The following is a 19,670-nucleotide window of genomic DNA, read 5'->3' as shown; positions in this document are numbered from 1 at the left end:
TTGTGTTGGGAACTTTCCCGAATGCCATATACGTTTTGAGGGTAGGTTTTTACATTTTTCCTAACTACACGGAGGAAAAGTTGATCTCAAAATATTCCAATGGGTATGTGATGATAGGATTCAAATGGAAGCCCTCCAACAGAATGGCGTAAATGTCGGACAGGAGTCGTTTGTCCGTCTCTCTGGTTAGCAACCATTGTTCAGATCTTGTGAGGGGTCGTCTTGTATGTGGGCATATCACCGGGAAGTTTCCCAGTGGTGAACCGCCATGTATTGCCAGTGTGTGATGCCCGGAGACCATACCCTGCTTGGAGATGGTTGAAGTCCATGAATCTGTCCTCATCAAAGAGGTTGCCTATCCTCTTGCAGTTTGATTCCTGCCAGGGTCTAAAGGTGTGGTTTCTAAGTGCGGGATGAAAGTCTGGGTTGCAGATGAGCGGTGTCTGTGGGGAGATCAGTGTGGACAGCCCTGTCCTTTGTCCCATGTTCCCAGTGTAGCTCGCAAGTTAGTGGAGACATACACCCCTGGTGGTCGATGTTTCTTTGGCAGCCATGGTACCTTCCAGTCACGTCCTGGTCGATAAAGCACCAGTATTTCTCTGTGAATGGTCGGGTCCATTTGCCCACATAACGCAGCTGTGCAGCATAGTAGTAGCTTAGCAGGTGTGGGACTCCCAATCCTCCCTCGGTCTGTGGTAGGTATGCCTTGGCCTTCAACATTCTGGCCCTCTTGCCGCTCCAAATGTACTCCCAAATAAGCACTTGCAGTTTGTCTGATAGGTTAGGAGCGGGTGTAAAGACAAGGTCTGCATAAGGTAGAGTATTTTAGGCAAAGTGTGTCATCTTAACCGCAGCTAGGTGGCCGAGCCAGGAGAGACCGTGTGTCTTCCATCTCAACAAGTCTTACGGCAAGGTGTTTATAACCCTATTGTAGTTGTGTTCTACTGTTGCCTCTAGTGTGGGAAGTATCCGCAGGCCCAAGTACGTAATCCCTTGTGTAGCCCACAAGAAGGGGAGGTTAGCCTCCAAGGGAGCACTTTCAGGAATGGTGAGGTTCAGTATGGACGATTTAGTGAGATTGGTTTTAAATCCTGATGCCTTAGTAAAGGCAGTTTGCTCCTCCATGACCATTGGGAGGGAGGTCGGAGGCTGGGACAGGTGGAGGAGCACATCGTCTGCTTAGAGAGCCAGTATATACCACCCATCGGCAAGCCAGATATATCTGGATGCTGCCATATATACTCAGTGTAGGGCTCCATATATAAGGCAAATAATAGGGGCCAGAGGGGGTGTCCTTGTCGGGTTCTCTTTGAGAAAGGAAATTGCAGAGACAGTTCCCCATTCACAATGACCATGGCTCTAGGTTTATCATAATTGCAGAAGAACCTGGGGACAAGTCTGAGATGCCTTAAGACCGTGTGAAGGTATTGCCAGTGCACCCGGTCAAAGGCTTTCTCTGCATCAATGGAGAGGAGGAGGGCTGGAATTTTAGAGCAGGTGACATAATCTCTTAGTGTTGTTGCTACAGGACCGCTTGGGGATGAACCCGGTTTGGTCCGGATCTACCAGGTCCTACACATACGAGTTCAGCCTATGAGCTAAGATACCCTTGAAGATCTTAGCGTCCACGTTTAATAATGTAATGGGCTGGTAGGAGGAGCACAGTTGTGGGTCCTACCCTGGTTTAGGAATAACTGCCACCATACCTAGTTGCATCTTAGGGGGATAGGTGGGATGTGCCCAGCGCATTGTAGAGCCGAGCCAGCACAGGGGCTAGCTGGGTTTCAAAGGACTTATAAAACTCTACTCCAAAACCGTCTGCACCTGGCGATTTACCTGTTTGCAGATGATGTATGGTCGTGAGGTCTTTCGTGGTTGTGATATCCCTCTCTAAGATGGTGCTGTCTGCGGGGGGATCCGGTGCAGAGGAGTGGAGTCCAGATACTCCACCATGCCATTATAGTCAAGCTTCTCTGTGGAATATTAGTCCGAGTAGAATCGCTCAAACTAATGAAGGATCAGCTCTTCCTGGGATGTCAGGGTGCCATCAGGCAGCCTCAATTCTGCCACCCGTTGTCCCATGGCCTGCGTGCAGAGTTGGTGGGCCTGCCTTGTCTTCTCCCGCAGAGAACTTTTGCTTAGTCCGGAGTAGGACATACTCCACCTTAACCTCATCAAAAGCCCGTAATTGTTTCCGGTGTGTGGTGCGTTGCCTCCTCACTGCTAGGGACCCAGTTCAACCATGTGACAACTCCAGGGCCCTTATGGCTTCCTCTAGTTGTTGACGCTTAATACGGCATGTGACACTTAGTCTCGCTTCTATCGCTATGAATTGACCTTTGATGACTGCTTCAAGGGCTTCCCTTTGGGTCGTGATACTGGTTGTAGGGGTATAATTTATGGTTAGAAAGCGGCTTATCATGTTTCCAATTTCTGCCAAAGTATCCTCATACGCCAGAAGTCTTGTGTTAAGACGCCAGTGTTGTCTACTTGGGGTGTGAGAGGTAAGAGCAAGAGACAGTGTGAGTGGAGAGTGATCTGAAATAGAGGCCACCCCAATCTCAGAGTTGGTAGCCAGGTTGGTAATGCATGGAATGGTGAGGAAAAGGTCTATATGGCCATATGTCTGGTGGGCACCCGAGAAAACTGAGTATGCTCTATCCTCTGGGTGTTGCCAGCGCCAGATGACAGTCAGTCCTGCCCCCTTCAAGCCATTCTTGGAAACCCTTTTAGAAGGCGCCTGTCTGGCCATAACTGGATGGGCTTATCGAATTGGGGATCCGGACTATATTAAAATCCCCGCCTACCACGGAGTCCTCGTCTGGTGTTGTTAGAATCTTCCCTAAGTGCATATTTTAGGAAGCATTCCTGGTGTTCATTCAGCCCGTAAACATTCGCTGTCATTAGCCTGAGCCCCCATATGCCAATTTGTAGGGAGAGAAGCCTCCCAGGTATTTCAGCCTGCAAGCAGATTACCTTCCCTGGAAAATTTGTGGCCAGTAAGATTGACATTCCCGCTGCCCAGAATGGAATTGACGGTCAAACCAGCGTGACTTCAGTCTTTTCCAGTCTGAGCTGCGTAAATGAGTTTCCTATAGTAGACATGTATCACTCTTCATGTCCCGGAGCTGCAGTAGGAGGGCCTGTCTCTTCACGAGGGCATTAAGGTCCCCTTACATTAAGACTGAGTATTTGTTACCATTGGTGAGACAGTTGAGTGTCGCTATACTGTATGTCATATGACTCCCTCATTGTGAAGGTGTCTCAATGTGTAAACCCATGAATGGTGAGAAGGGAAGGTGCCATCCCATCAGGGTCAATGTGGGAAGGTAGAAAAAAGGACAATCAACATGGGGTGAACTTTTAACAGTGTCCCCCACCTGGGAACAGTACAGGCATGTCCGAGGGGTTTGGACCAATTCATCATTCCGTCGTTCGTTCGTTCGTCTGCCACTCTGAGAAGTCGGAGCTCAAACATCCGGGTGTCTCAGTCTATTGTCTCTTTGCCTTTACCAGATCATGGTCCTCCCACTCAAATTACCCACCAGGTATAATCTTGTAGACTGGGGGGAGAGTCCCATGCAGATTACCAATTAATATCATTGGCCTGAGTTCTCTGATATGCTGTCACAGCTGCATAGGCTTCTGAGCAGTGCTACAGACCTTTTGGGTCTCCACTGTTGTGGGTTTATGAGATTTGTTTCGTGGGGTGTGGGTTTTCAAGCACCCCCATGTCGGCTCATGGCAGCTGTACCTGTGATGCTGGGTGTTGAGTTTTGTCTCCAAGGTGTGGTGGCATCCCATCTAGGCCCTGTGGTTCTTCTAGTGTGCGGATGCTGTGGGTTTAATTCTGCCAGATAAAGTGGAGGCAAAAAGGGTGTCCCCATTTTTATCTGATACCTTTTTCTTTGAGGAAGTCTGTCACAGGACGAAGAGCTCTACGGCGTTATAACATCGGCATCGACAGACCCTTAAATTAAATCAATGTTTGGTCACAGACAGCTGCCATTATGGCCTCTCTTTGCTTATAGTAGTGTAGACAGGTTAATATGTCCTGAGCCTGACCTGGAGAGTGGGCAGGACAGCCGGCTCTGTGTTCTGTCAAGCACAATGATCTGGTTTTCATGGCCGGCGCCACATGGCTGAAGAGGCGCACCACAAAGTCCTCCAGGCCCCTGTCACCGCCTGTGCAGGTACTTCTTTTATACGAATGTTAGAGCAACGCGATCTGTTCACTAAGTCTTCTAGTTGATATTGCAGTTCCTGATCCCTGTCCTGTAGAGTAATAAGTTCTCACCTGTAGCATTCCAGTTCCTCCTCTCGTGCGTCTGTTCCAGTGTGTCCACGCATTGTCCCAGGTCAGCAACCTCTCTCTTGAGAGCCTTAACTTCTGCTGCTATTTCCTTTTTCAATGTGGCGAAGTCTTCATGTAGGGCGCGAAAGAGCTGCTCCATGAATGTTGTTCTCGATGGTGCTTCCCTGCCCTCTGATGGTCCCGGCTCTGCCGTCTCTCCTCCCTCCATTGCTGGGACCCCATTTGGATTTGCTTTCTTGGCAGGGGTTTTATTAAGGAGGTCTTTGAGGGAGGCCTCCTTCTTGTTATGTCTCTAGGACGCCATCCCTATTCATCCATAAGTTATTATGGGACCTTTCCAGACTACAGTCCCCGGGCTGTGGCCTCAGCTAGCTTGCTGCCCCAGGAGTTTCGGTTCACGCCAGTGTCTTCGATGTCTGTGCTGGTCCTCGGATGGGCAGGATGCCTAAGTCTTAGGCAGTGTCCAGGGCGAGGTACTCCATCAGACTGACAGTGGGTCCAATGGCAGGCCCGACGCGCGAGACGGCCACAATGGCCGAGCTGGCTTCTCACCATCTGTACGGGTCGCTGCTGTTGCTGCACTAGCTTCAATTGTACCTTGTTCAAGTCCACCTAAGGCCCTGCTCAGGAAGGGCCAGCCTCCTCCCACCTGTGTGAGCTCAGCACAGTCCTCCAGGCCTGCGAATTTCCAGGGTTTTGTTGTGGTTTGGACTGTACTGGCCAACTTTGCTCTGTGCTACCGCGGCAGGGGACTGCCTCCTCACCCACCCCCGTAGCAGTGTCTGCACAGGACTTCTCCTCGGCCCCAGCTAATGCTCCTCACCTGCTTCCCTCCAGCTTCCATTCACTCCCTGCGTGGCCCAAGCATCTACTCAGCCCATGCCAGCAGCCGTATGGGAGGCATCTAGGCCTGTGATGGACGAGTGAGGGTTGCTGTTCCTCTGTGGCCCCTACTCCAGCAACGTCTACCTTCCTTTCTCCGCATGTGCCCAACACGGTTGTATGGGCCTATGGGTTTCCAGTGCTTGTTTTTTCGGCACAGCTGTCTGGGGCGTTACACGTGTTGCACACGTCGGCAGGCCATATACTGCACTATCACAGAAGGGGCAGCCTCATCCCCTGTCCCCGCCGCAATTGCTTCGCCAGGCTTCTCCTCGGCCCCAGGTGGGGCCCCCTCATTTACAGCTCCTCCGCTCCTCAGCTCCGCTCTGCATAGCCCAGGCACCTACACGGCCTGTGCCGGCAGCCACCCGAGCGGCTTCCAGGCCCACCATGGCTGAGCAACGGTTTCTGGCCCCCCCTAGGGACTCTGTTCCAGAGATGTCTGTCCTCCCTCCTCCGTACGCACCCAGGATGGTTCTCTGAGCCCGTAGGTTTCCTGGGCCTGCTGGATGGGCAGGGCTGGCCGGGGCAATACAGGTGCTGGCTGGCTGTATTCCTCACCATCACGGCGGGACGTCCTCATCCCACGTCCCCGCTGCAACCGATTCGCGTGGCGTCTCCTCAACCTCAGTTGGGTCCCCCCATCTACGCCTCCTTCGCTCCAGTCTCCACCAGTTTTGTGGTGTCCATCTTGCGCGGCCCAGGTGCCCACACGTACCGTGCTGGTGTCTGCTCGGGCGGAGCCCAGGCCTGCAGCTCAACCAACGGGCCCACCCACCGGGCTGCAGCGAACACCAGGTGGCAGCGCCGTTCAGCCGCACTTGGTAGCCCGGCGGTGGCAGAGCGCGGGCCCCACCTCTCCTCCTCTGGTTCCTCTCCCACCAGGCAGCACTCTTCTCGCCGAGTCACTTGCGACTCACCGTGGCCCTCTCCTAAGCCCTTCAGTGGGGCCACAGTACCCCAAGGCACGTCTTCCCTGGCCCCAGCCGAACCTGGGGGCTCCAGGAGACACAAGGGTGGACACCGCACCTCCTGGATGGCATTGTCGGGCACCCAATCCAGTCTTTTGCACAGGCAATGGCAAAGCTCCGAAAGAATGCTCCTACCCGGCAGCCATCTAAGCCGCACCCCCTCCTACAGCACTTTAGCCATGCTTTTGACTTCTGAAAGACACATCCACCTGCATGTCATTAAAATACATGTAATTCATACCCCTTGATATAACCAGTGATGGTAGCTATTTACCATCATCAGTCTTTGTTGCAAAGTTATTTGTACGGTAAGAACAATGTTAAAATAAAGTACTGCGACTTGTAACAAAAATGTAATTTTCCAGTGGCTGCCTATAGATGATATTTGTAAGAAGGTCCTCTAATCTACCAAATGACCAGACCCTTTGACACTAGATAGTCCTTTTTGAACTAACTGATTATTTTCTGAATAAGCAGTATGGTTTCTGTTTAGCGGGATAAAAACAAGTTAACCACTGTATAGCCAGTTTTCAAAATCTTTCTTATTTTCCATTGATTAACGGAATAACAGTTAAGTTAAAAAGTCAAAACAAGGCTTGGCTAGGGTCAGAGTAGAATTTCTCAAGCATTTGTGTTTCCTTGCAAATCCTGAATTCAATTTTGTTACTTGTTCTATTTTCTGAATCACATTGTAACATTGAAATAATACCCCAAACATATTGAATTAACTGAACTGGTCGAACAAAATTATCCAGAAACGTGTGACAGACCGTTAAATGATGGTATGATTGCCTCCAATATCTACAAATTGTTAAATATTCCTCCAACATATCCTAAAAAGATCCACGTGACTCAAACAGATCAAGTTTTTGAAGTACTTTATTATATGTTAATATTTTGCTAATGCTTTGTCTTACCACTTATTTTGTAATTTAATTTGAAGTCTTCTTTGAAATGTTTCAAACACAAAACATTACATTGACTGTCTTCATATCTTAATAATGCTAGGTTGAAAAAAATATAATTATATATATATATATTTTTTTTGTGTGTAAAATGTTGAGCCTTTTCCAGGTGTCTCTTAATATGGTAGCCATCAATGTATGAAAGTGTAGCAAAGTAGGGTTGGCCTTATTAAGGAGAGCGTGGGGTGTACAAGAGCAGGTTTACTGGTGTTACGGTTTTCAATAAAGTATTTTAGGGTGTGCTGCAATAGATGTTCGGGGTGTAGCTGTAGACACTCCAAACCCTAGTATGTAGAGAATGTATTAATTGCTCCGATTGGACCAGTATTTCTTGTGAGGTACATTAAATCACACGTATGTTATATGCATATGTCACTTTATTGCTGGACTGTAAGTGGGTTATTCAAATTGAATATTGGAATTTTCAGTGGACATCTTTGTATTTAGATATTTTAGATCAAATGTAGGCTGAAAGAACTGCATTGCGCAAACTATCTTGGGGACCCGAGTGTTTAAACTGCTGATTGATTCATTTGCACATTACAAGATGGTGCTACTGATTTCTCCAATATGTATAGTCGTAGGAAAAGACATGGGACTAATGATGTATTAGAGGTGTTTGTGTGCACTGGGGGGAGTGTCCAGTTGAAGGCGTTAGACAAAACGCGTTGATATTTCCTTGGGGGGTAAAGCATATAGCTGAATAAACTTAATACAGTGCAACCATGGCTGATGGACATGTCTATGCAAAACGAATATTGTGGTGATTCTGTGCCGGAGTGCAGCTGAATGGTGAGCTGAACCTCACCAATTTGCAAGTAATTGATTGCAGTTTTCCCATACACAAAGTAGCTTGCACGCTGAGTATAGTGCGTGTGACTCTCATTGGGAGTCTGATTTGGTACACGAAGAAGAGGCAGCACTTTGCCAAGGTGCATGAACATTCCCCGGCAAGTTGGTAAGTGTTCCTGCTCTCCTGGGGGGTAGGAGAGTGCCTGTGGTTGAGAGACTCATACCGTCTGAGGGTTTACGTGGCCATTTTGATATTTGGGATTCGGATCGGTTACTGTGACTGGGATTGCGATTCTTGAATGCTAGGCACTTCCGGCTAGCACTTACGCATGATATAGTGTAGAGCACTAGTACTCTGGAGGACAGCCACAGTGATGGTTTACACAAGCTGATATTAAAAATTAAATGCTTCCTCTGATTGAACTTAATAAACTGTAGCCAGCATCTCCTTTGTGGTTGAATACCATGATCCATGTGACAGTATAAAATGAAGTTTCACGTCTGTCTCTGCTTTGAAGCATTTATCAAGAGGGGAACAGTATAACCTTTGTGGGATATGGAAGCTCTAAGGTAGAATCAACGGAGCTGACACTGATGTAGTTAACATGTTAATTTGAAGGTTTCAGTGTTCCCCTCTCTCGACACTTGTTTCCATCCACATTTGTTTATCTTATGTTTTGGTTACTCACACGCCCAGGATGGCGGAACGCAGAGATATGTGGGAGAAACGAGCAGTAGATGTTTTCGAAGGAAATTATAAGCAATCAGACATGAGACAAACAAATAGTACACGGACTAGAACAACGTCTGTTACTATCAGAGACCTTGAAAAAGCATGTGTATCTGAATTAAAGAAATGGTGGGAGATGACATCGCTTACCAGATATATGGAATGTGGAAGGGTGCCAAGGGGCCTTCGTATTTTAATTCTGCCCACGTTTGGGGATATGGATGCAGATTTATTAGAAGAATGGACAGCGCATACAGCTGATTGCTCCTTAAAACTGATGGGGACATTGACAACAAATGCCAAACGGCGGATTGAGTGACAGACCAAGATTATTGAAGAACTATTGAACCACCTAGAAACAGTATCTAATCAGGAGGAAGTGAAACTGTTGTCAGCAGAGATAGAAGAACGTATTTTGAAACAGGAGGAGGAAATCAAAACACAAAATGCACAGGAATTCAACAGGGATAAATTAGATAATGAACATGGCAGTATCTACACCTTTGCTCACAAATATGATACATTAAGAGTTAAAGAGAAAATGAACATTGGGGAGAAAGTGGGGGTTCGCATAGTAACACAGATATGAGTTCGGACCCGGGATTGTCAGCAGATGAAGCACCAAGGAACAAATTGGATTTTCAAGGGGAATTGAGATTAATGCAAATGGCCACACCCCAATCAGAAGCAGATGATGAGACTGCAGTGGCAGAAAACAAGACTGAAAAAACAGGAAGGAGGGACAAATGTCAAGGAATAGTTAAACTGGCCAATCGACAAATGTAATACTCGATGAATACGAGGATTTTTAACCTCTCCCATATAACAATTACTACTAATCACAAAAGGACCCTGAATCTTGGCTTCAGTTTTTGCCCAACCACAGATTGGGATTATGCCAAAACCCGTGTTGAGATCTACAAATATGTGTGGACATTGCACCTGATGAAATACTGTACTATGAAATCTATTCCCATGAAACCAGTACAACAAATACATCATTCTGAACATTCGGGGTTTGAGATTAAAGATATTCCTGGTTTTATGGCCTTTAATGATTTGACAGATTAAATTGTACAGGATGGATACCTTGGTGCCGTGAGTGAGAATACAGATATTGAGAAGTTAAGATCCATGGGCTTTCCTACTGACTACTCAATTATTAGTCATCTTAAGCTGTCTAGTAAATTTAATACACATTTACCCAGTGGCAATCTTATTGACATTTTCCATGAGCTGGTGGTAAGTGACATGGATAAATTATGGATGAAAAAGAATAGACTTAAGGTATCCAAAAGCTGTAACAACAATAGAAACGTTACCCCCTAATGACTTGAAAGAAATCAATACACTCAGAAACAATGTATCTGTGACCATTAGGCCCTCGGATAAAGGTGGGAATATTGTTATTATGGACATGGAGCAATATATAAAGGAAGCTCATAATCAACTAAATAATGGTGAACACTATGAGAAACTCAAACGAAATCCAATTTCAGACTACCACAGAACCTATTTTGAGATGTTGAATGGGTGGTTGGACTGCCATCTTATTGAGCATGATGAATATAGGTACATGAAACAGGACCATTCAAAGATTCACTGCATCTACTTTTTGCCTAAAATTCATTAAGGCAAACGTTGCCCCCCTGGGAGACCGATTGTAAGTATGATAGGCTATCTCTTAGAATATACATCCAGATGTTTGGACCTCTTTCTATGTCCTTATTTCACTGAACTCCCTTCCTATTTACAGATACAACAGCATCCTCCGGTAATCTAGTTACCTTTTAATGGCAATGTATGTCTCGTCCCTTTATTCGTCAGTCAAGCACCAGTTTGGTATGGAAGTATGTAGATACTCTCTAAGAACTTGTCCCATAGAGCTTGCACAGCACACAGAAATGTTGATGACTATGCTATCATTCAGCTTAACACACTATGGGGGTGATTCTTACCTTGGCGGGCGGCGGAGGCCGCCCGCCAAAGTACCCCCGCCAGAACACCGCACCGCGGTCGTCAGACCGCTGCGGTGATTCTGGGTTTTCCACTGGGCTGGCGGGCGACCGCCAAAAGGCCGCCCGCCAGCCCAGTGGAAAACAACCTCCCACGAGGACGCCGGCTCTGAATGGAGCCGGCGGAGTGGGAAGGTGCGACGGGTGCAGTTGCACCCGTCGCGAATTTCACTGTGTGCAATGCAGACAGTGAAATTCAAAGTGGGGCCCTCTTACGGGGGCCCCTGCAGTGCCCATGACATTGGCCTGGGCACTGCAGGGGCCATGGCGGCGCAGCGAGCTGCGCCGCCATGGAGGATTCTTTTGGGCAGCGGAAAACCGGCGGGAGACCGCCGGTTTTCCACTTCTGACCGCGGCCAAACCGCCACGGTCAGAATGCCCTGCGGGGCACCGCCAGCCTGTTGGCGGTGCTCCCGCCAACCCTGGACCGCCGGGGTCAGAATGACCCCCTATATTTTCTTATTCAACAATGATTATTATCTTGAAAAACAGGGTGCGGCGATGGGGGCATCATTTACGCAGACATATGCAAACCTCTACATGGGATGTTGGGAGAAGGAAGGGGCATGGTTTGATGACTATACAGGGAGTGCAGAATTATTAGGCAAATGAGTATTTTGACCACATCATCCTCTTTATGCATGTTGTCTTACTCCAAGCTGTATAGGCTCGAAAGCCTACTACCAATTAAGCATATTAGGTGATGTGCATCTCTGTAATGAGAAGGGGTGTGGTCTAATGACATCACCACCCTATATCAGGTGTGCATAATTATTAGGCAACTTCCTTTCCTTTGGCAAAATGGGTCAAAAGAAGGACTTGACAGGCTAAGAAAAGTCAAAAATAGTGAGATATCTTGCAGAGGGATGCAGCACTCTAGATGGATGATGAGATCTCTCAACCCAGACTTTTCGGAATTTACTTGTCCGCATCAAGCACTTAAAGACACTGTAAATTGTAACTGTCATGTGTTGCAACAAGATCAACATATAAAAACTAAGATTGGCCAACATCCCCAGATTACATATCGGAAGCTAGTCCATTGGGAGATTTGTTAACTAAGAGTCTATTTGTGAAACAAGAGAAAACATCACGACTGACGAAAAAGTTTAGGGTTTTGGGGGTGCGGCCATTGTAAAATCTATACATATGCAAGCCTGAGACATTTGAGGGGAGGATCTGTCCCATTACAGATAGAATCGCCTGTGAAACTGATTTTGTAATTTACATTATCCCATGTGGTTGTCGAAAAAAATATGTGGGTAGTACCATCCATAAACTAAAGATCAGATTCCTGCAACATTTCAGAGCCATTAAAAATCGAAATAGATCTTCTCCACTAGCAAAGCATTTTTGGGATGTTCACGAAGGGGACTGTATTAGTCTGACATTTTATGGTATTAAACAAATTAAGCTGGATGAGAGACAGAACATTGGAATTAAGAAGAATGGAATCTAAAATGATTTTAACATTGCGATCAGAAAAGCCAATGGGACAACATTTGGATGCAGAATTAAATGTGCATTTATAGAGGGTGCCGAAAGGTCTCACTTAAGGGACATTACACCACTCTGAGGCACAGTTCCATCGTTTCCATTTGAGGGAATTGTTCTACTTGTAAATGTAATGATGTATGACCTATGTAGGATGTCCTCCAGGTGTCATGTTAGTGGAGTATATACTTTGGATATGAAATAGGAGTTAAGACGATTGATGCTTGTTATGTGGTTTAAATGTTAGGTCTCACAAACACTTGTGGGGTTCTTTTTATTTTTGGGATGTTAATTTTTTATAGGATGACGCCAGATAGTAGTTAAAAGATGCACTGTGAAATAGACAAAGTTGTTCTCACCAAAACATGAGGTAAATAGCCCTGTAAATAGTGAATAACACTATCATTTAAACATATGGGTAGACAAGATAAAGTGCTATGCAATGCATGAGGCTTTACACATCTCTCAGATATGAGCCATATGTAGGTAAGACACGAAGCCTCTTTGAAATATATGGCACTCAATTTGAATAAGTGGTCCTTTAATCTAATAATTTCTTGATCCTTATGATCACATTAAATAGGTTATTGATAGAAATATGAGATTTGGAAATATTAGTTGTGTGGCACAGGTCACCTTTATTTGATTTACATTTGCACATATGGATAATTCAGCCATTTTGCACTTACTGTACTTTGCACAGCACGTGTCACTTGAAGCGGGTATATTTGACAAGGGCTATGTGATATCATCTAAGAAAACTGTGGTTCTGACATCTCCATATGCCGGTTATGAGACACATTGGTCGCATTTGTATCACATACTATGTGCAAATATGGCCATGGGATAAAGAGAAGGACTAACAGGCAAGGAAAACATGGATTTTAAATTTTTATTTGGGATGGGATCAATAAAAACAGGATGTTTTAATTTAAGAAGTGTGGCAATACTGTGACTAACCAAGAACATAATGTCTGTACAATGTGAGGATTCCTGTGCACTTGTCACTTTTTTGCCAAGGTACATGCACCTTGTTAAAATCAAATGTAGGTACCTCCAGTGGACGTACATGTCACTTTATATACCAGACTCAAATTTATGCTGCACAGATTTCAATATGTAAACTTTTTTAGGGAATCTGGATGTATAAGACTGTCAATCAAATGTTTTTGCACTCTAAGGTGGTGGAACCCATGTCTCCAATGTATATAGCTGTGGCGATAGATAAAGAACTAATGAGGGGCAGGATGTCCTAATCCTTAAGCCATAAATTGTGGCTATATTGTGATCAATCAAAAATAGGATGTTGTAGAAATGTTAAGATCTATATGCATATGTCACTTTATCGAATGTTTGTAGAAATGTCAAGATTTTTATGCATATGTCACTTTACTGCTGGACTATAAGTGAGTTATTCAAATTGAATATTGGAATTTTCTGTGGACATCTTTGTATTTAGATATTTTAGATCAAGTGTAGGCTGAAAGAACTGCATTGCGCAAACTATCTTGGGGAACCTGTGTGTTTAAACTGCAGATTGTATCATTTGCACATAACACGATGGCGGCACTAATGTCTCCTATATGTATAGTCGTAGCAATAGACATACGACTAATGATGTATTTGAGGTGTTTGTGTGCACTGGGGGGAAGAGTCCAGTGTAATGCGTTAGCCGAAACGCTTCAAAATTTCCTTGGGGGGGTGAAGCATATCACTGAATAAATTTGATACAATGGAACAGTGGCTGTTGGATATGTCTATGCAAAATGAATGATGCTGTGATTTTGTTCTAGAGTGTAACTGAATGGTGAGCTGAACCTCATCACTGTGCAAGATATATATATATATATAGATAGAGAGAGAGATAGAGAGAGAGAGAGAGAGAGAGAGAGAGAGAGAGAGAGAATTAATTCTAATTTAGAAGTACATAGGCAGTTGCTTATTTTTCTAATCTTCCAAAGTGAATATGTTTGTCTAGCTGTATAGGTGTACTAATAATTGTTTTGAACATTGCTTTTTTACTTTTTTTGTAGTGCTAAAAACAATCCAGACATTCATAACTACCAGGTAAGGAAATAATTACAATTACACGTGAGTAGCATGCTCTTTTGTTTTGTTTTTTGTTTACAGTTGCACATTTGTTTATGAAATGTGGGTGGCATAAAGTTTCTTGAAAGTTATGCTAGTAAAGTAATGGCTTAATGAACCTTTAATGACAAGGGTTGGTCAGAGTGTTTTGTTTGTGTGCCCCTGGCCCCTGCTAACCAATAAGTAGTCATCCTTTTGGGAGTTTACATAAACTTGAATTCCAGATCTTCACAAACTATAGAATGAACATAACAATACATTTACAGCACAATGGAGATCGGAGGACTCTAATTCAATATACTGCCACCATTGTCAAAAGACAAAAGAGTCACTCGCGCACTTTATGTTTTTTTGTCCAAGATATCTGGTACCTAGGAAAAAGTGGATTGCCCCATTGTGTAGGGCAGTTGGGATAAGGGAATGGAATACAGCATTACGATTTTTAACAACTGACACAAGTGATAAAATAGTCTTTTCTGTAGCGGGATATTTACGAAGTGCATGGGCCATAAGAACAAGAGAATTACTATAAACATGTATTTTTAACACACTGGTTTTAGATTATATACATTTTATATACCAGGTTTTATCGGATGAAGTTAAAATTTCAATGGCCTCGATTTTTAGATTTAAAGAACAATGATGATTTGCCTGTTTCTTACAAATTTATGACCCCACTATTCTTCTAGGGTTCTTAAAACAAATCACAGAATTTTCACCCTTTATACTAGATAATTGAGATAAATGATAAAATTTGGTGCCTCTGCGACAAGGTACCTATAGAATACAGGGGAGATATGAAACAGAGAATTTTTATATCACGTGTTTCTTATTCATCTGGTTTTAGATTATATTTATTTAGTTTGATAACTTTTAAATTGACTAGAGCCAATTTTGATGATTTAATATTTTTATACCTTTCAGGGCATTGTAAAAACTTTTTGTTATTTTTATATCCTTAAAATTGTTAATTGATACGCCCTCTGACCATGTAAATGTTTTGTATTTTCTACTTTTATGGCTTATAGCCGAAATAAAGTTATATGATGATGATGATGAACATAACAATATGAACTCTGGGATTCAAGGGGGGCGTCCTTGGCTTCAATATATCTATTACTTTCATTATTCCAAAGAATGCAAAAAATCAATCTGGAAATAAAAGGTGGTTAGCTATAGAAAATAAAGGATAGCCTGTCCTGACTCATTTTTTGCAAATATTCCCAACTTTCTTTTCTTAAGAAATGCCCTGGCGACAAAGCACTGGTGAAAAGAAAATTGTGAAAAATCTCTTTATAGGTCTGTTTTAAAAGGTGACTAAGATAGTTGTCGTCCACATGTTTTAGTCCTTTTATACTGATAATGTGTGCATTGTTGCTTAATATTTTTTGCCTCGCCTTTTTCTTTACCTTATGAAAAATAGAAGACCTCATGGGGCAAAATTCTAACATTCAGTTAACATTAATAAATGCATTTCCACTGCTTTGTATTTGAAACAAACTTTCAAAGTTTAGTTTGAACTACGAGTATCAAATCTGTTGGGTGGATAGAAGTTATAAGGCTGGGGCTGTAATAGTCAGTAAAGGCATGCAGGAAATTCTATTCTTAGCCGAAATGCTATCTCAGTGGCTTAGAATGTATGACCAGAACACTAAATTCACGTATGTTCATAGCACAACACAAATGTTTTTCCTCAGTCCATGACAACATAGGTACGTTGATGGATACAACTTGGCAACAAGCCCCATTACCAAGACACCCAAATGGCATAGTCTTTATCTTTTATACTTTTCCCAGCTCACAGACCTTCTTTATTGCTAAGAGGCTGCAGAAACTGAAATTTGCACGAGGGTGTAGGCCGTCTCCGTGCAAATATTTGAATTGTGCTCAGACTTTGTGATAATGCATGAGAGGCACAGCAGACGTGGCCCCCTTAAGCTTATCCTTGAACCCACTCTTGTGTACTATAGCTTGCTGCATTTTGCTTTGGCAGCTGGGTGCCCAGGATGTGCCCAGCACGATGTTGTCCCTCTCCCCGTATCATACTTAAAATGGAGCAGTGTGGATGGGATTCAGGCTCCTAGCCTGTTAACGATATCGAGCACTCAGCAAGAGCCATTCCATCGCAGCCTGGTTAAATGAAACGGAATCTAGTCTTGCTTTATTTCATATTTGTGTATGCAATTGTATACTCCATGTCGGGCATTTATACCTGATGTCTGAAAAATTGTGGTTTTCTTTCAAAGTTCAGTTATTTTATCAGTTTTGAAAAACGGAGAAGGCTGGCTTGACGTACTGACTAGTCACAAACCTGATGGGCCTATAGGAGTCGAGTCAGGTTCAACCTGGCGGCACCACATGCATTTGCCAAACATGTTTTTAGTTACTGAAATGCCTGTGAGTTTACAAGAATGTCTGTGGTAGTGCAGGGCTCTTATCTGTAACTTTGGGCCAGCAGCTATTGAAGAAGCAGTCCAACAGAAAGCTTTGTGGTTCAGTAAATCGGCACTTAATACATTATCAATATGCCAAAGAGGGAAGTATCAATCTGGTGACGTAATTTAAAATTCTTATATGTGCAAACGTTTTTTGAAGACGTACTGGGCTTAGACTAAATAGTAGATGTCTATTTGCTATGCAAATAAGCTAAATAATTATCAGATGAGCAACACAATCATGAACTATGTTTTTTCGTTCACAGTACGTTTCTAATATGCAGCAGAGTCAAGCACATTGGCACCCTCATACTCCCATAAATACAAGGTAAGCTATTGTACTCGATATTCTGTACAGGGCATATTAGAGGTTAAGTTTCTACCAGACAAAAATCCACTCAAATGTAATTATGGAAGCGTTGCATAACTGGGTTCAATTTTGTATTTGCCCAGCTGCATGACATTTATATACTTTTAGGGTGCTGGCTTTGTGAAAACGTATTACTGGTACAACTAAGAATGCCTTCAACAATGAGATCCTTTAGGTGTTTGTTTAAGTGGAACCTTGCCCTCCATGATTTGCGTATTGCCCTTTTGGGCGTTCCAGGGATGTCCTATGATGGATAGTTACCACAACAGACCAGGCAATAACTAACCAGGAGGAACAAGTGGATTCCTTATTTTTGTGAAGTGACCCAAATGTTTCATATGAAAACACAAAAATGTTTGTACGCCCATTAAAACTCAAATAGCTAATTTAGCCACAGTGTGAAAGGAAGTAAAAGGCACTTCTTTTACTTAACACGTCAGTCAATTTTCTACTGAAAACTAATTGAGACACCACATACGTTACTCACTTGTAGTCATACATGATCAACTTTTGATCAATGTTAATCTCTAAACCATTGAGAGAAATGACCTACTCAAGAAAGGAGTTGAACTTAAACTGAGTCCACAGACTATAATTTGTCTGTGGACATAGTTTAACATTGTCACCGCTGTGCGATGTGTAGTACATATATATATAGCGCTGGGATGTCCCATGGCACCTATGCGCTCTATAGGTGCCAAATACAAGACAGTTATGGAGAAGTGCTGAGCTTACTGTGTATGTTTCTAAGAGAATGTTTAACAAAATATTTGGGGCAGTTATTAATGGAAGCTAAAATAGTTGATTTTGGTTTCTTATAAAGTCAGCTTTTCTTTCCTCCATTCATAAAACAACCAGATTCCCCCTTCAATCGTGAATGGGTGCTGTCATACATTGAACAAGGATTAGCAACCACGTACTATTCATCTCAAAGTGTGTTCTTTAAGGGTTTGATTATCTTATTAACGAGCAAAATCTAGGTACATATCCATTAACATAGTACAGGGCATATAGGGTGTATTACAAAAGGAAATCAGGTTTGCAGATAGTTCATCCTGATGGACGTACACTCCTCTTTACTCACATCTCCGAAAGTAAGAGATGAAAGACTAATACTCCCTGTAAAAACAGTAGTCAGTCACCTTTGTTACTCGACCACTTAATTTGCATCTGGTGGTGGTTTTCATTGGTGCAGTCAGCAGAAAATAGGTTGGCCCAACACTTTAACCTCATACTCTAAACAGCGTCCTTTATACATTAATTTGAACACCGGGTGTGGGAAAACAATATACTAAAATAGAAAAGATGCACACAAAACAGTATCCATTAGTCTTGCTCATATTTGAGCAAAACTAAATTGGAGGAAAAATGGGATTGGGAGATGTGGCCCACCTCAGTCATATACTTGTTTAAATCTAGAGGAAATTGCAGCAGTGGCTACAAAGTGGAATAAAATTAATTCTGGACAATTACGATTCCTAAATAAATGCTGCTTTATTATAAATTGTTTGGTTTTCTCATTGTGGTATATAAACCGCATCACCAGCAAGATATTTGCATGTTTATGTCACTTGGTTCAGGAACGAGGGACCTAAGCAAAAAGCAGTCTTGGAAATCATAAGGATTTATACCATCATTTGAGATGAAAAATGACATGTGTATCTGAACCTTCAGTTCTATTATCTGTCCTCTTTTTAATGACGTTTTAAATGTTGTGATAGTGATGGCGAGGCAGCAGTAACACCCGTATGACAATTAATGATGCGTGATGGGACTGTTTCAAGATAGCATGTTTTTCTTTTTAAATACGTCACATCTGATAATATTTCAGTGTACGAAAGAATTGAGAACTCCATGCCTTGATCATTTGACCTTGGGGAGGTGGCCTTCATTGGCACAAACCGTTCGTCTTTGCGAATTTCTACTTTCCTCCTAAATTTTCTCAAGACGCTTGTTTGACACAAACGTTTGTTTCCCTATCTCATTTCGCTAGAAAAGTAAGTTGGTTTGTGCATATTGCTGTAATCACAGATAATGTGGTAATGGATTTCAGTTTGCCATGTTAAAGTTGGCATTTAAAAAGGACCATTGGATTATTTGATTATGTTTCCTTAAAAAAAAAACTTATTTTAATGGTGTTACCACATTATCCACAATTGACTCCTGGTTTAAACTAGAAATGTATTTCTTGCTAAAATGGTCGAAAGTTACAGGGAAAAAAAAGCTTACCAGGTGCTAAGCAGTGACAGTCCCTTTGCACTTATTAACTAGTCATCTTTTAGTTGTTGATTGTTGGATTCCGTGTTAAACTGGTGTTAACGAAGTAATACTCTTGGAGAATTTGCAGCATTATGCAAGGCTGGTGTGGCTTGGCTAGTGAGTAACTCATTTACTGTCATATTTTGTGCATTTTGTCATTTTATGCATATGGCAAATGTTTATGAAGAAGACCAGATGCACTACCTTTTGCAGTGCGTGTTCTAGGTTAAAATAATAATGCAGTGTTCTCGGACGGGGTTAGCGTACCTCAGTAGTGTGACCAGGTAGTATATCGGGTTATAGGAAGAGATTTCAGAAATACTCCCTTGTAATCTTTTGTATGAATAGAAGTTC

The 19,670-nt window shown here is 43.1% G+C and overlaps 1 protein-coding gene across 1 annotated transcript in view; it reads left to right on the top strand.

Moving 5' to 3' along the window:
• LOC138281273 (band 4.1-like protein 4B) overlaps window positions 1–19,670 on the top strand; it is a 721,652-nt gene that overhangs the window by 697,000 nt on the left and 4,982 nt on the right. Inside the window, exons 14-15 of the mRNA XM_069219592.1 lie at window positions 14,198–14,231; window positions 16,954–17,015. Coding sequence (XP_069075693.1) covers window positions 14,198–14,231; window positions 16,954–17,015 — 96 coding nt within the window. The remainder of the gene's footprint in view (window positions 1–14,197; window positions 14,232–16,953; window positions 17,016–19,670) is intronic.

This window comes from Pleurodeles waltl, chromosome 2_2 (assembly GCF_031143425.1).
Source record: "Pleurodeles waltl isolate 20211129_DDA chromosome 2_2, aPleWal1.hap1.20221129, whole genome shotgun sequence".
Taxonomy (NCBI): domain Eukaryota; kingdom Metazoa; phylum Chordata; class Amphibia; order Caudata; family Salamandridae; genus Pleurodeles; species Pleurodeles waltl.
The sequence above is the reverse complement of the archived record's forward strand: the minus strand, read 5'-3'. Positions and strand labels throughout refer to the sequence as shown.